Genomic DNA, 15,711 nt, shown 5'->3' with positions numbered 1-15,711 from the left:
TCTTGATTTTTATCGAGAGTCTTCTTAGGTGACTTTGGTCATTTAAGATGTATTAACTATAGGGGCTTGCCCTTATAAGAAGTATGTCTGAACCCAGCTTAATATAAACCCTATTTAATCTTTTATATTAAATAGGAGAACTTGTTGGCAAATACAAAGGTTTCGCAGACCAAACAGATGTCATATATTCCTTAATTTATTTGATTAAGCGTCATTCTCAAGTATTGTGTTTATCCTTCGGGACAGATACAGGATTTGAGGTAAAGTGCTCAATGGGGTCAGTTTGACTTCATCTTTTTCGAAACTAAAATTTTTACAACGTCCTTCCGAAGCGGGCAACGGGATTTTGATTCCGACGACCGACAGCTTCTTACGGGCAACCCCACAAACAAACCAACCCCCGAAATAACGCCGACAGTTTGTAAGAGAGAATTGAGTGTGATTGCAAAGAGAGAAAGTGCTTAAAGAGAACTTCAAGAGATTTTCTTAAGAATGAGTGTGAGATAATTTGTGTTCTTTCCTTTCTTTATTTTGTAAACTTGTTTATATATATATAATCTATGTTTTGTTGTATCCTTCTAATGAATTCTGAGTAGTCTTTTTTATCATTCTCTCTATAATGAGAATTATTTTTGTGAAGATTTAATTTTGTTATGAAAGGATTTAAATGTCAATAAATTGTGATGATTCAAACTTTGATATTAATTTACTTTCTCGATATGACCAATTGAAATGTTAAAATTTATTGAGAAACATAAGATCTGAAAGGTTTATGCTTTCTACAATAAGTTAAGAGTGACATTCAATTTCATGGGTGAGAATATAGTCCATGGGGTTGAGTGCAAATAAATAGGGAACTATACTTTCATGAGCAATATACTTTGTTGGATGTAGAATTGGATATTTTAAAGTTTCAGATTAAAATCCTCAATTTGGTCCAGTTGCTTAGAAACTAATATGAGATTGTTAGCCCTCATAAGAGGGAGAAGTGAGAGCTCTGGAGTGACAACCATTATCCTCTCAACGTAACCACGGATTCAGGGGCCAAACTCTGGATTAGTCAATGTCATTATAAAGGGGAAAGATGCTTTCTTAAAATTGATCTCCTCATTACAAAACTTTGTTTAGTCTTAATAAGTTTAGTTTTGAAGTTTATCAAATAGCTTAAGTAACATAGTTCTTTTGATTGCTTTTCATTCAGCATACAGTAAATTTACTTTTGATTTCTTTTACGTACTTAAGTTTTTGTAGTTTGAATATTGTGTTTGACATTATAACCATAAGAATTTCCAACTCCCTGTGAGATCGATACTTAGAACTACATTAGAGCCCTTTTATACTTGCGCGATACGTATACTTGCAGCATTATTACTCTTTGACAGCTTAAAGATTTTAAAATATGAAATAATTAATATTGAATATTGAGATTAAACTGTATATGTACTATTCTTGTTGTCGTGTGTGTATTGTAGTATTGAAAGATATTTACAATGCACCACAAAAACAACGCATCATCAGAATAACTCGAGATTTATTTATATTAGTTTGAGTTAACCAGAGTTAGGTCAGCATGACTCAGGATTGATTTAAGTTGATTTTGGTTAACTCGAGTTAGGTCAGGTTGACCCAAAATTAGTTTAAGTTGGTTTTGGTTAACACTTATTAGGATGGATTGATAGAGGTTTGATTTTAATTGGTTCGGTTTGACCTGAGCTATGTCAGGCTGACCCAAGATTGATTTAAGTTGGATTGGGTTAACTTCAGTTATGTCGGGCTAACCAATGATTGATTTAAGCTGATTTGGGTTGACTGTAGCTAGGATGGGTTGGCCTGGGACTGATTTAAGTTTGTTTATGTTAATTTGAGTTTGGTCAGGCCGACCCAGGATTGATTTCAGTTGATTTGGGTTAACTTGAGTTAGGTCGGGTTGGCCCAAGATTTGTTTCAGTTGGTTTGAGTTAACATGAATTAGGTCGGGTTGATCTGGGTTTGATTTAATTATTTGGGTTAACTTTAGTTAGGTTGGGTTGACGCATGGTTGATTTATGTTGATTTAGGTTAGCCCAAGTTAATTGCTTTGGGATAACTTAATTAAGGTAAGGTTGACTCGAGATTGATCTAAGTTAGGTAAAATTTAGTCTTAAATGAGTTAGGTCTAAATTAAGTTAGACCTAAGATAAGTTTAAAAATTGAGTTATGTTAATTTAGGTCTAAGGTTGGATGGGACCTATGTTGGATGTTAAGGTTAGGATTTGAAACGTGAGTTAAGTCAAACCAAGTCTATATTAGGTTAAACCTAAATTAGCTTATGTTTAGAATTTGTTTGAGTCAATTCTAAGTCATTAAGACTTGAGTTAGGTTGAGTTTAGCTGAGTTAGGTCTAAGTTGGTTTAGATCGTAGTTATGTTTAGAGTTTGATTTGAGGGGATAGATCTAAGTTGGGTTAGACCTAGGCTGATTTTAAAGCTGAGCTTAGGTCTAGGTTAAGTTCAAATTTAGTGTAACCTTGGTTAGGTCTAGGTTAGGCTAGGAATGAGTTGAATTTAGAGTTGTGTTTTTGTTTCAACTAGGTATAGATTAGGGCTAGACCTAAGTTTAAGTTTGAAGTCACTTAGGTTAAGTTAGGTCTAAGTTGGGCTAGACCTAAAATGAATTATTTTGTATAGATTGAATTTAACTCAAACTAGGTTTAGGTCTATAATTGAGTGAGGTAATCTCATAACTAATAGGGTAATTATAAGATTAACTTAATAATTTTGTTAGGATGTAAACATGTAGTTTTCTAAGTTAACTTTTTTGTTTAATTTAAGTTCTGGAGATGATTTGGGCTAAAAATCAAAATTTACAATTTTACATATTTACACCTAATGCTCTAATTTTATTTTTAAGTTTTGAAGATGAAAATTCTCATTTTAGTGCTTAGGGTTGTTGCCTTAATTTTTATTCTTTAATTTCAATCTTAGTTTATATTTATTTAATTTTTGTTTTTATTTTTTATAATTATTTTTTAGAATAGTTATATTGTTCATAGAAATTAAACTTTTTAGTGCTACGTAGATCCCCTGACTTTGAAAAAATCAGCTAACATCTTGATGACAGAGGAAAGTAATTTCTCATTCCTTTTCCTCGCTTCCTTGGCTTCACTACTTTCCTTTATAATTTGCATGGGGATGAAGGCAGGAACATTCTCGAATAAGCATGTAATTAATTAAAAATTAAATATAAATTAATTATTTTATTTATTTATTATTATTATTTTCTCCTTTGTTCACTAAGTTCATGAGTATTTATGTTTTATTTGTACGATTTTTCTTCATCAAGTTATGAATTTATAAACTTATAGGTATTTTATAGATTTAAATAATTTAGAAAAAACCAAATTTCCCGCTTAACCCATGCTGTCCCTCGTCATCCTCGTACACGTTGAAGGTCTGCATGGCATTCCATGAATGGCGTTCCGTGGTTGGTCGTGCTTTGCACTTGGGCAATGAGGTGGCCCGTGATTTGATGCTCCGGTCCACGTGTTTCGCTTTCTCAGCTCGATCTCCACCGCCCATTTCGAATACATGGAAAGGGATGACATCCGCTCATCATCCCCACAAGATGGAAAACCAAGAACCGTTGGCACTCAAAACCTAGGATCTCACCCTACACTTAACCAAATTACATGATGGTCTTATAGCTTCATCTGGATGAGGCAAACCTATCTATACGGTTAAGTGGTCATGCATTATAGTTTTGCTTCACAAAATATGAAACTGAGACTAAAAATGATGAATTCCATTCATTACCTTATTCTGTGGGGTGAGGCCTCGATTGGTTCTGATAGAGACGATCACCTTGATGCCACGAAACTCACCTTATTTAAATTTGCTCTAAGGTTTGACCCAAGGATGTGCTACACCAAAAGATAGCTCAAGTTGGTTTTGAGGTGGGTTAGGGGTGCAGGAAGAGTGAATTTTGATTGGGGGAAATTTTAAGACCTTGTGACTCTTATGGGAGGGTTGAAATGGAGTTTTAGCAAGGTTGATGTCAAGCATGTAAAAATTCTTAGATTTTATAGGAGAAAGTAGGGTTGTGTGGTGGTAGAGATGGCTTGGAATTGGTGGAAGGTGGTTGCTTGTGTATGTGGGAGCAACATTTGTATTGTAGGCAGAGAGTTTAAGTGAGAAATTGGTGAGCTTCTCTCGGGTTATCTCAGCTTATAGCTATGTGAGGCTATGGTGGCAGCTTTGGCCTACATGGGAGACTCTGGTGGCTCCTCAGAGAATAAGCAAAAGGATTTCAAAGGCTTTTGGGTAGTGGAGAATGCTTTCTTCATTTTTTTTAATTTTTTTACTATGGAAGCTCCAATAGGGAAGAAGACAACCTTTCCAAGGCATGAGGGGATTGGGAGAGCTTCTGGTGTAGTGATTAAGACTAGAATTGGTCAGGTTTGACTCACCATTGATCTGAGTTTGGCTTTCCATGGTTTGAACATGGGTGAGTTGGACTTAGGTGCTAAGTGTTAATCATCTTGGTTAAATGTGCATGGTTTGTCTTTTGCTGATTGTCTTTATGTCTAATTTTATTTTAAATATTTCATGTTTAGGTTGAAATTTCATGGTAGGCTATTTTGGTCAAGTGTGTGTCATTTGTGTCAAGTTTGACCCATGGGAAATTAGCCATGAGAAATAAGTCATGGGCTCTCCCTTGATGTATTTTGGCTATGGTCAAGGTTGGGCTTTTGTAGTTAAGCTTAGCATTAGATGATTGAGGTTGGCCCAAAAGGATTAATCTTAGCTAGCTTTCATGATTTAATTTTGATGTTTAAGTGTCTTTTGTCTTAATATTTTGAATTGATTTTGATTTTATTTTTTTAGGAGTATTTTTTCACTAATTAGCATAGTAAATATTTGTAACTCCATATTTTATGGTTTAGGTTGATCTTTCTAGAGTTTATGTTGATTCTAGGATTGATTGGTGTTGGGAAAACTTTAGGTGAGACCAAAGTTTGACATTACTGCCACACTCCTCCCCCTTGGGTTTGAATTTTAATGTTATAGGGTTTCTAGGGCTTTTAGGGTAATCTGGTAAAAATACCTTATTGGCATAGGCCTAGACTCCTGTTCGATGGGCTTCTCCTAGGTCAATGAGAATCCCAGAGGTAGTAGTTTCTAGGGCTTTGAGCTCCATGGGTAACCTAGGGCATCCTCAAACTATGGGAAGTCACCTTGGTTTTCCACTAGGCTACACCTTCAACCATCTCAACTAAGGGTTGAAGATTTTGGCCTTACCTCAAAAAACCCGAAGTGGGTGAAGGATTGGTTCAAAGTTCTATATTAATGAGTTACACCTCTAGTCATCTATGAAGGTCACCAGGAAACCCTAAAACTAATTCCTAAGTTTCTATAGAGATAGAAGAGGTCCTCACAAAAGTGAGGTCAACATATGTCTCTTAAGTTATTTTTCTGTATTGGGGATGGTGTTTACTCGTTGGTTGGCTCGTCGTAGTATTTCTCACCACTATTTATGTTAGTGGTACTCTCTTTAAACCTATGATAACACATTTCAGTTTTATGGCAATAATTAACTCTCTAGAATATTTCCGTATCAGATTTTACAGAACTCATTAATTACTATTATCTATACTCTAAAAGAATTCCTTAAAATTTATCATTATAATCCTGATAGGATGACCCAAGATCATATGCTCATTTTTAGACAACTAAAGTTTAACAAGATAAGAGACAAATTAAGTTTAATTCCCAATGCAGGTAACAATAAGGATAGTTGTTTCTTAAGATTATGACTAAAGTAATTTAAAAAAATAATAATTTGAATTTCAAAAAATATGTAGTTTATATCAGGCTTTTTGTTTTTACCAATTAGATTTGTAAAAAACAATGATTTGAGTGTTATGTATGTGCAATTGCCTCTTTCTATTATTATCATTAATTGAAGGAATATTACATTAGAAACTTATTTTATGGATAATCTAAGAGGCTAGAAATGTAAAAAATTAAAACTCTTTTCTAATAAATATAAATATTACAATTTCCTAGTTCATTACAAAGCCCAAACGCGTATTGAATATCCAAATTTAATGGTTAAATTTTTATGTTTTGCATATATTGCTAGTGTGTAAGCGATTAGATAATGAACTTTAGTATTGTTAGTCATAGCAGGTGTTGGGATTGTTGTCATAATAGACTTAGGCCCTGTTTGGCACAGCTTATACATGTGCGGTGGCGTTTTCAGAACGCCGCCCACGAGTTTGTTTCGCGCGTTCGTTCGGCGGCGTTCTGAATGCAGCGTCCCGCGGATCCCTTTTTCTTCATTAGCCGGATCGCGGGGCCTCGGCTGCGTTCGGCGTTGGCTGGTGGCATTATCTACTATTGTTTGTCGTTGGTTTTTTTAGGATACACTCTGGATCTGTCGAGATATGCTCTGGATTCGTCAGTTTTTTGGATCGATGAATTTTTTTCGGTTCTTCTCCATATCTCTGCTTCTATTGCTTTGGATCTCTGAGTTTTGCAAAATGTCATGGTTCTATCGAGTGATTGTTTGGTAGTTAACACCATCTTTTTCACCTTTTGTTTAAGGCTTTTTCTTGATTTGGCATCTGTCTCACAGAACTCCCATTTACTAATAAGACAGGGGCAGGAATGTCATTTAACTACTAATAAACTAGTCTGAATAAGCTGCCTCAAACAGTAAGCCAGATTATTCTGGTAATCTGCAGATTATCAGATTATCAAAATAATCTGTTTATCAGTAGATTATAAATAATCAACAACTGCGCCAAACAGACCCTTAATCATTAGACTTTTTTATATGAGCTAAAACTATCATCACGGAATACTACTTCGGCTCTAATTTCAAGGGTACTGACTAAATTGACACTGTTATAAACTCTGAGACTAAAATGACAATTTAAATAGTTAGGGGACTCTTTTGACGCTTTATTCCTCACAAATATAACAATATATTATGCTAGCGCCTAAGGGTGATTTACTCTTTTATTATTTATTATTCTTTAGTATAAATAGAGTTAATATGTTTAAAGTTAGAGTTATACATAAGTAGGTGATATTGATTTTTAGGTTTAGAGTTTGGGAGAAAACGCCTGCCACTCAAATTGCAGATGTTAGGGTTAGGATTTGGAAAAGATTACCAACTCTCAAATTGTAGGTGCTTGTTTCTATGAATTCTAGTTGTGCTGTTTTAGTTATTGAAGAAATACAATTTGTTTTGCCATAATTTCTCTGGATTTTTGTATCAAATTGATATTAAAGCTCTCAATTTTAGGTAAAGCAAGAAAAGATTGTGGCATGAACCAAGTATAGTGGCATGCTGGCTCCGAAAGACCAAGAGAAACGAGTACATATAGCCGCGATAGAAGCTAGTTGGGTCAGCGATCTAGATCACTGCATACAAGGATCGCGATGTACAGGGCCAGTGATTGGAAAGGATCGTTGTGTATAGGGAAGCGAACCACAAGACAATGAATTATATTGACATAATTGATTCGTGATATAGTTGCTAGCTCAAGGAAAACTTTTTCACCTGACTATTTGCATGTGAAATTATAATCTTATTGCAATGTAACTTTCAACGCATTATCTTATATATTGTGTTATGCCGAATTCAAAAGTTTGCAATTGGAAAGGAGACTCAATAATAATAGTGCCAAGTGTTCCACAGTAATTTTGAAGAACAGAGAATGTTATGCCCCTATTGCGACTGAGAAATTCAAAATGAACAATGTTAGATTGGTAGAGAAAGTAAGTCCAAATTTATGAACAAGTTGATTTTTTCATACTTTAGCAGCAGATTCTTTCCACAATGAATGCTAAGCCGGTAACCCCATCATTTGTATCTATAAAAGAGCTCGGCAACCACTTGTAAGGAATATTGATCCATGGCTTCCATTGTGAGGGCTTTCCGCTCCTTCTTCCTCATGGCAATGGTGGTCATCGCATTCAGCCTTCTTGCAACATCTGGGGCGGCCGACAACCACCTTTTATCTGGCGATAAACTTAAAACCGGTGAAAATATTTCGGACATAAATTACAGCTTGAGAATGCAACGAGACTGCAACCTCGTTCTCTACCAAATAAACCCGGAGAAAGATATTTGGAATACCCAAACCAACGACAAAGGTATTGGATGTGAGCTCACGTTGCAGACTGATGGCAATCTCGTCATCGAAGACGAGAGCCAAAAGCTTGTATGGGAAAGCAAAACTAATGGAACATCTGGAAATTATGTTCTTCTCCTCCAACGAGACCGCAACGTGGTGATCTACAGCAATCCGTTATGGAGCTCTGACAGTAAACTTTGAATTACATAAGCAGGTCTCTTGTCAACTACCAAGAAAGACAATATTTTTACGTCTGTTTTCTATCCATGCACTTGTGTTGCTGAGCAACATCTCATGAATAAATGTCTATCAAAAATACTTCTGTACCGATAATAAATGTCACGAGTATGAACTTTTGTTTTTCTTAATGTGTGTTCAGCATTTTATGTTATGTTGATTTATCGGATATAATGATTGGAGTTCGTGTCTGCTAAATTTTTGGGATGAAAATTTGTTCAAGACCGTGAAAATGATATCACAATATTAAATTACAATATTTGCGGTATTACTTATTTATTTGCATAATTTTAATTTATTTAAAATTCCTGAAAATTAAATAATTTTAATTGTTCTGATCTACTACTTCTGTATATACTACGTTAGGGTTCAATCCTATGGAATTTACTAGTAATATATATTTTTATTACATCAATATCTTAGTCAGTTTAAGCTCTTTAATCTGAAAAAAGTTTAGCTGATCATATCTATAATTTGCTGAAACCGAACCAGGCTAACTCACTAAAAAAACTGGTTAATTCTGTCTTTTATAATTAGCTTTGGTTAAGAAATATATATTAAGGAAAAATAAGTCAATCCATTTCTCTCTTGGGATGGATCTATATGTGTGGATTGAATATGATATCAACGAGGGAGGGTTAACTGAGTTTTCTTCGAAAAAAATATTTCTCTGTATCTTGAAAAATATGATTCCAATGAAGTATGCAGACACAATAAATTTGGCATGATTGTAGTGTTGGTGATGGTGGTGGTGTTGCATGCCAAGGATAACCTATAGGAGGTTAATATGGGTTAAGAAGTGGAGCATTTCTATTAAAAGTTCCACCAAAGACGAGTGCCATAAGAACGTGGATACTTTTCTTCCCAAAAAACTTATATTTGTGTAGGAAAACTATGTAATATTAATTTTTTTTTTAGTTCTCTGTGTTTTCTTATAGTGAAAAAAAGGATGATTTATACAAATCCAATCTTAAAGAGGCCTTATTTTGGTTGGTCGCAACTTATGTGGTTTAAGAAGCACCCATTATTATTATTATTATTATTTTGTATGGCTTCTAATAAGGTCTCAAAGCCTTATAAATATTAGATCATTGAAGAATTAGATATACGTGAACTTAGTGCCCTTTATAGTTTGAGCATTTGAGAACTAGTTTTGCCAATGAAGAATCTTTTTCCTTTTTATTTTAACTTCATATAAATTGGAAAAACCTCACATAGTCAACCAAAAATTATTAAGAGGCTTAATTTGCTTAAGATTTTAGTTTTTGTCTAACACCTTAGGGAAGAAAGGAATAAAAATTAGATTAAGTATTCATTTTTCTGTCAGCTTTAAAATTTCAATTTAAATCATGGGTTTATTTTAAGCTAAAAATGGAAGCTTAAAGTTCCATTGTCTGTGTATCTCAGGTATGTAGTTATGAACTAGAGATCAAACGAACACCAAATATTTGGAGCTGTTAATTTTAATTTGTATTACTTGTATGACATGTATAATACTAAAAATTTCATAGATGAGCTTGTCAGCTACTACATTATATAGTACAATTTTTATTTGCTTTTGATAATGATAATAGTTGTTATTAAAGCATATGATAGTGTTTGCTTGATAGAATACATTTTCCTACTTATAAGCTTGGTAGTCATCATAATTTTGAAATAATGCCTTTTATTACCATCATGTATAGCATGGATTTTCTTAGCCCTATTCTTTCTCTTGTCAAGGAGATGGTGGGAGAGGGGCACAATTATTTTGTCCACTATTTAACACATCTTCCTTTTTCTTTGAGCTATGATTTGATTATACATATGTCATTATAATTTTAATTGCTTAATCCATTAAATGAGGTGGTGTAAGCCGTCATCTATTCCAAAAACAAATAGATAATAACTTAGAAATGTGTTTACTCATGAGATCCTCTCAAGCATGCCAATGCAAGGTACTAAATCAAGATTTTTGAAATACAAAAAAGTAGATTATATTTTTTAAAAGAAAGCTCTAGCAAAAAGACATAGAAATCCATTGGAAATGTTTCCTTCTCATCAATATGATAGAAATTGGTCACCCAAAAGATGGTTGTATGGAAATGCATTCTGATCAATAGGATGTCCATAAAAAACTAATTTCTAAAATATTTCTTGCTAAAATTTATTTATCCTGCATGAGTCCAATATATCATCCGATAAGCAGTAACTAGAATCAAGAATTCGTTGTTATCTTAATAGTAGTACACTTCAAATTAAAGTACCTGTCACTCTAAAATGCAGGTTTGTCATATATGTAATGAACATGCAGAAATGATAAATTGCACTGGAACATAGCTACCGCCAGCGGGCAAAATAATTACTCTACATGTGGTGGTGATGTTTGGGTGAAGTCAAGCAGGTTCCATGGGTCAATCGGGTACTTAAAACATCAACTGTCTAGGGAGAGGCTATGCGTGACTGGCAACGTCTATTGCTGATCATGTCAAAATATGTCCGGAGGCGGAATCGATCGGAACTCGTCAAGGATAGTGGCGGGTTCAGGACAAGGGATGGAGCTTCAGCAAGTAGGAAGTGTAACAAACAAGCTGCTTTCGAGTAGCGGTCCTCAGCTCTTTCCATGTTTTTCATCATCTCATCAACCTGCATTGATCAGAAATGTTCCTTGTTAGAAGAGAACAGCTACAATCTGAGGAGCGTAATTTAATGACAATTAGATGCCTAGATAAAAAAAAAAGTTCAATTTACAGACATCTCACACAACTCTTATGTATTTACACATCTAACACCCCGTATTTGATATTAATGCTTATGACGTCTTGGTGTCAAAAATCTATTGAATCAAAAGGTCTATTTCACTTTATAAAGATTGTGATGATGGTATTTTTTATGTGATGTTAAGGATTTGAATAGTATGCATGTAAATGCATAAGAATTGTGTGGTATATATGCAAATGCCACTAAAAATAAAACAGGTATCATTGAAAATGACTTGATTCCTCCTTTTGACTGCAGGAGAATATAAAAGAGGAAGAATTAAGGAGAACAGGGATAGAAGCATAGGGTATTGAATAGAGAGTGTGTGAGAGAAATTGCTTCAGGATGTGTTTTTCAAGGTCACAAATAGAAAATGTATGTGTGCGCGTGTGCAAGTGAGAGAGAGAGAGAGGAGGTGACCTAACCTTAGAAGTGTAGGTTCAAGACTTCCAGTTATTGTTGTAGATGGATAAGCTGTGGGAGATATTTAGGGGGGCAGAGTATTTTTATGTAGGGTTAAGCCAAGAAAAGAGGGCCGAGCAATAGCTTAGCTCAATCCAACCCATGTAATACGCCTCAAAGGAGCCCTAATAGTTTGATTATCGATAGTGATATGGTAGGCCTAGTAATTCGCCCGTGTAGCAATAGTAGCACCGCCCCACGTTTAGAAAATAATGTAGCCCTTTGTTTTTCCACCATAAAGACAATGCAAAGTATCCATTATGTTTGGGAGTCAAACTGTAGTACATTCCTAATGTTTAAGACAAATGACAAATTAATCAACTATTGCTAATCAATATGAGCACAAATAGCCCTAGAAACTAAGTCTACAAAACTATTAAGACACTCAATGCCCTGAAAGGTTCTTTGCCTTGAGAGTTAGAAGTTGTCAATATAATTTATTGGCATGATGGCTTGAGCAATAATTGGGTTCAAGCATTACCTTTATCTCCACTCAAGTGAGATTGTTTTTTCATAATCACTTCTCTTTTGCTAAGATGTTGACCGAATACATTTGGGTAGGACCAATATATTTCATCTTAGAAAATCATAGGAGCGTATCTCAATTTTAGTTCTCCTAAAAATATCCTTAAAGATGGTATCCCGACTATTTACCTATTTATTCTTAAGTGTTAATCTTTTCCGGGGTTTGGGTAAGACAAGTCAGCATTTGACTCAAAAAGATGTAGGAGGTAGGGTGGAATCGGGGTTTGGGTAAGACAAGTCAGCATTTGACTCAATAGATGTAGGAGGTAGGGTGGAATTTATAGCAATTAGGTTATGCATTTGTATCAGCAAAAAATGGATTTCTGACGCTTTAGCTCATCTATCTGATCATAACTCTTATTTATTTAAATTCTAGTTTCATGAATAACACTTAGTTCATCATATCACTCTCATGTAACTTATTATACTTTCGACTTAAGGAACAAAGGCTGATTTGGGTAACATGATATTCAAGAATAAAATTTAGAAGATAAAAAAAAAGCCCCCATTTCAGAGGGGTTGGCAAACTAAATGTTGGAATACATGCTATACTTATGCAAAAAAATATATCATTCATGTATAAAACACATTTCAGCCATTAGCACTGAAATATCGGTAAGTAAATAACACAATTTTCTTCAAAAAAAGTTTCCTACAATAAGTCAATAGTCGGAAGAAATAAAAAATTGCCCTTTATATACAGGCTAGCAGTAAAGGCCAAGTGCTAATTTGAATGTGGAATAGTCTGTTATGAATGATCACTAATTATAGGGATTAATAGGGCCGGTTCTTACAAGGGAAATGCTAAGCATTGTAATTCAAAGCAACTGGTTATATTAACACATTAGTATAGGCTTTTCGCACCAAATATATAATAATCCTTGATATTTACCTACTTCATATTTACCTACTTCCTATTAAATCTCAAATTAAGAAAGTTAACCAAATAAAAAATTAGAGATTACCCTTTAGAGGATAATAGATCCAACAATTACCATTACCCAAAACGGAAGCTCAAAGAAACCTTCTGCTAAAGTAGCAGTTCAAGCTTTGGCTAAGGTACCAAAGTTGACCTAGCCTTGGAGTGTGAAAGGATGGCTTCTAGATTGGTGACACGGGCAACCAAGGATGTATGGGAGACCTCTAGGTGAGTGGTAGAATTTGATGTAAAAGATTAAAGTCAAGGAAAAAAAGTTAAATAGGACAAAATCATCCCATATGACCAAACCTTAGTGGAAGCCACACTAAGGATAGGTTAAAGTGCCTAGTTTGGCCTGATTTCTTCAAATGTCACTAAAAAATACATCTGATGGAACTTATATATATATGATGGCGTCTTCCTTCCCGCTCGGCTTTGCTAGGGTTTCGCCCGATGGATACCCCTAGAAACAATTACGGCTTCGCTCGTCTTTGCGCTCGATTCCTTCCGTCTTCTCCGGCTCTGAGACATTACGGCTTTGCTCTCGCGCTCGATTCCGTTTGTCTTCCCCGCTTCTTCTCCTGGTTTGAAACGCGTCTCGCGCTCTGCGGCCCGTCTCGCGCTCGAATTTCTGCGGCTCAATTTCGCGGAAACTGCTCGCGATCGCAATTTTTGTGTTCTCTGCGCTCGTCCCGTCTCACCCCGACGTCCCTTAGCTTCGGCTATTTCGACGCGATTTTTTCCCAGTCTATTTTCTTCTCTAAACGTTGCAACTATCTATGAAGATGGTTTCGGACGAATCATATGTAGCTGCTCTTGCCAGTGTCCATGCCTCAGGCACACTAAAATCATCATTTTTCCCTTCTTCGTTTGAGTGAGCGGAGGACATCAAGAAACCTGCTAGGGAGAATGGGAAGTCGAATATTTTTTTTTACAGAAGCTGAAGGTATTCAACTTGTTTCTTTCTGAATTTGGTTGGGAAATTTCTATATAGTCATCCCAAAATGAAGCTCATTCGCAAAAAATTTGAACTTATGCACCTTGTTGGAGAATAGAAAATCGGGCTATTAGATGGGAGACATTCTTTTTCAAATTAGCAATGAAAAATATTACATGCGCTTATGTGCTAGAAAGATAATATGGATTGATAACAGAACAATGAAGATTCTGAAATGGTCTGCGAATTTTGACCCATAGACGGAACCACCAATCATTTCGATTTGGATTCTCCTCGGTTTGAAATTTTATTATTTTTCTTAAAAAGTATTGTACTCTATTGCCTTAACTTATGAAAAGCCACTCAAGAAGGACATTCCTACTTTTAATCTTTCCCGTCCATTTGAAGCCAGAATACTTGTTGAAAGAGACATCACTACACCCGCTTCTGATGAAATCTGGTTGGGCACACAATATCAAGGATATTGGCAGAAAGTAGAGATTGAGCATTTTCTGCCGTATTGTTCGAACTGCGGTATGTTCGGACACTCCAGTTCTCAATGTAATCATCTACACCCCCACCTCAGACCAAAAAAGCAAACTGCTCCGCTAGAGGTTGTTATTTCATCTCCTCCGGATGAGCTCCAAGTTTTTGACACTATTGATCATCAGAAGGATACCCCGGAAGACGTCACTTTCCCTGCAGTCAATACAATATGTCAACCATTCAGTCCCCACTTGTAGCTCCCCCGTCTTTGAAACCTCCTATCGTGGGGGAAAGAGAGATTCTCCAGACCCCTCCAGCCTTAGAACCTATCACCGATAATACAGGTGGAAATACTTCTATTGTTTCACTACTGTCTCATCAGGTCCAGAAAGATGTTAGTATTCCTCAGGCTCATGGGAATCATGATGTGCAATGACCTACAACTGTCCGACCAACTTTGGAATCTACTGATCAAATGAGTTCTTCTTTCTTTCAAAGCTTTCGATGGCTTCGGACATATCGTATGCAGTTACCCTTGCGGGTGTCCACGCCTCAAACACACCTAAATAGTCATCTTTCCCTTATTCGTTTGAGTGGGCGGAGGACATCAAAAAATCTGTTAGGAAGAATAGGAAGTCTGTCATATTTTTTACAGAAGCTGAAAATATTCAACTTGCTTCCTCCTGTCGTCTGAATTTGGTTGGTAAATTTCTATATGTTCATCCCAAAATGGAGCTCATTTGCAAAGAATTTGAACTTATGCACCTTGTTGGAGAGTGAAAAATTGGATTATCAGATGGAAGACATATTCTTATGAAATTAGTAATGAAGATAATTACACGCGCTTATGTGCTAGAAAGATAATATGGATTGATAACAGAGCAATGAAGATTCTGAAATGGTCTGCGAATTTTGACCCATAGACGGAACCACCAATCATTTCGGTTTGGATTCTCCTCCTTGGTTTGAAATTTTATTATTTTTCTTAAAAAGTATTGTATTCTATTGCCTTAACTTATGGAAAGCCACTCAAGAAGGACATTGCTACTTTTAATCTTTCCCGTCCATTTGAAGCAAGAATACTTGTTGAAAGAGACATCACTACACCCGCTTCTGATGAAATCTGGTTGGGCACACAATATCAAGGATATTGGCAGAAAGTAGAGATTGAGCATTTTCTGCCGTATTGTTCGAACTGCGGTATGTTCGGACACTCCAGTTCTCAATGTAATCATCTACACCCCCACCTCAGACCAAAAAAGCAAACTGCTCCGCTAGAGG

General features: G+C 35.6%; 2 protein-coding genes across 5 annotated transcripts in view; one reads left to right on the top strand and one right to left on the bottom strand.

Annotated features, from left to right (window-relative positions):
• The first annotated feature begins 7,903 nt into the window (after positions 1 to 7,903).
• On the top strand, positions 7,904 to 8,326 carry LOC110019711 (mannose-specific lectin-like). Its single transcript, XM_020717500.1, has one exon. The coding sequence runs from the start codon at positions 7,904 to 7,906 to the stop codon at positions 8,324 to 8,326; it is 423 nt and encodes a 140-aa protein (XP_020573159.1).
• Positions 8,327 to 10,502: 2,176 nt separating this feature from the next.
• The window catches only part of LOC110019710 (serine/threonine-protein kinase ATG1c-like), an 81,675-nt gene continuing 76,466 nt past the window's right edge, over positions 10,503 to 15,711 (bottom strand). For all 4 annotated transcript variants that reach the window (XM_020717496.1, XM_020717497.1, XM_020717499.1 and 1 more), the window contains one exon: positions 10,503 to 10,987. In XM_020717496.1, the coding sequence (XP_020573155.1) occupies positions 10,784 to 10,987 (204 nt within the window). In that variant the 3' untranslated portion in view covers positions 10,503 to 10,783. The remainder of the gene's footprint in view (positions 10,988 to 15,711) is intronic.

The sequence above is a fragment of the Phalaenopsis equestris genome, unplaced genomic scaffold, assembly GCF_001263595.1.
Source record: "Phalaenopsis equestris unplaced genomic scaffold, ASM126359v1 Scaffold000072, whole genome shotgun sequence".
NCBI lineage: Eukaryota > Viridiplantae > Streptophyta > Magnoliopsida > Asparagales > Orchidaceae > Phalaenopsis > Phalaenopsis equestris.
The sequence above is the reverse complement of the archived record's forward strand: the minus strand, read 5'-3'. Positions and strand labels throughout refer to the sequence as shown.

What these genes read in the sequence shown, in the direction of transcription:
- LOC110019711 (XM_020717500.1), top strand. Translation starts at nt 7,904, where the DNA reads ATGGCTTCCATTGTGAGGGCTTTCCGCTCCTTCTTCCTCATGGCAATG.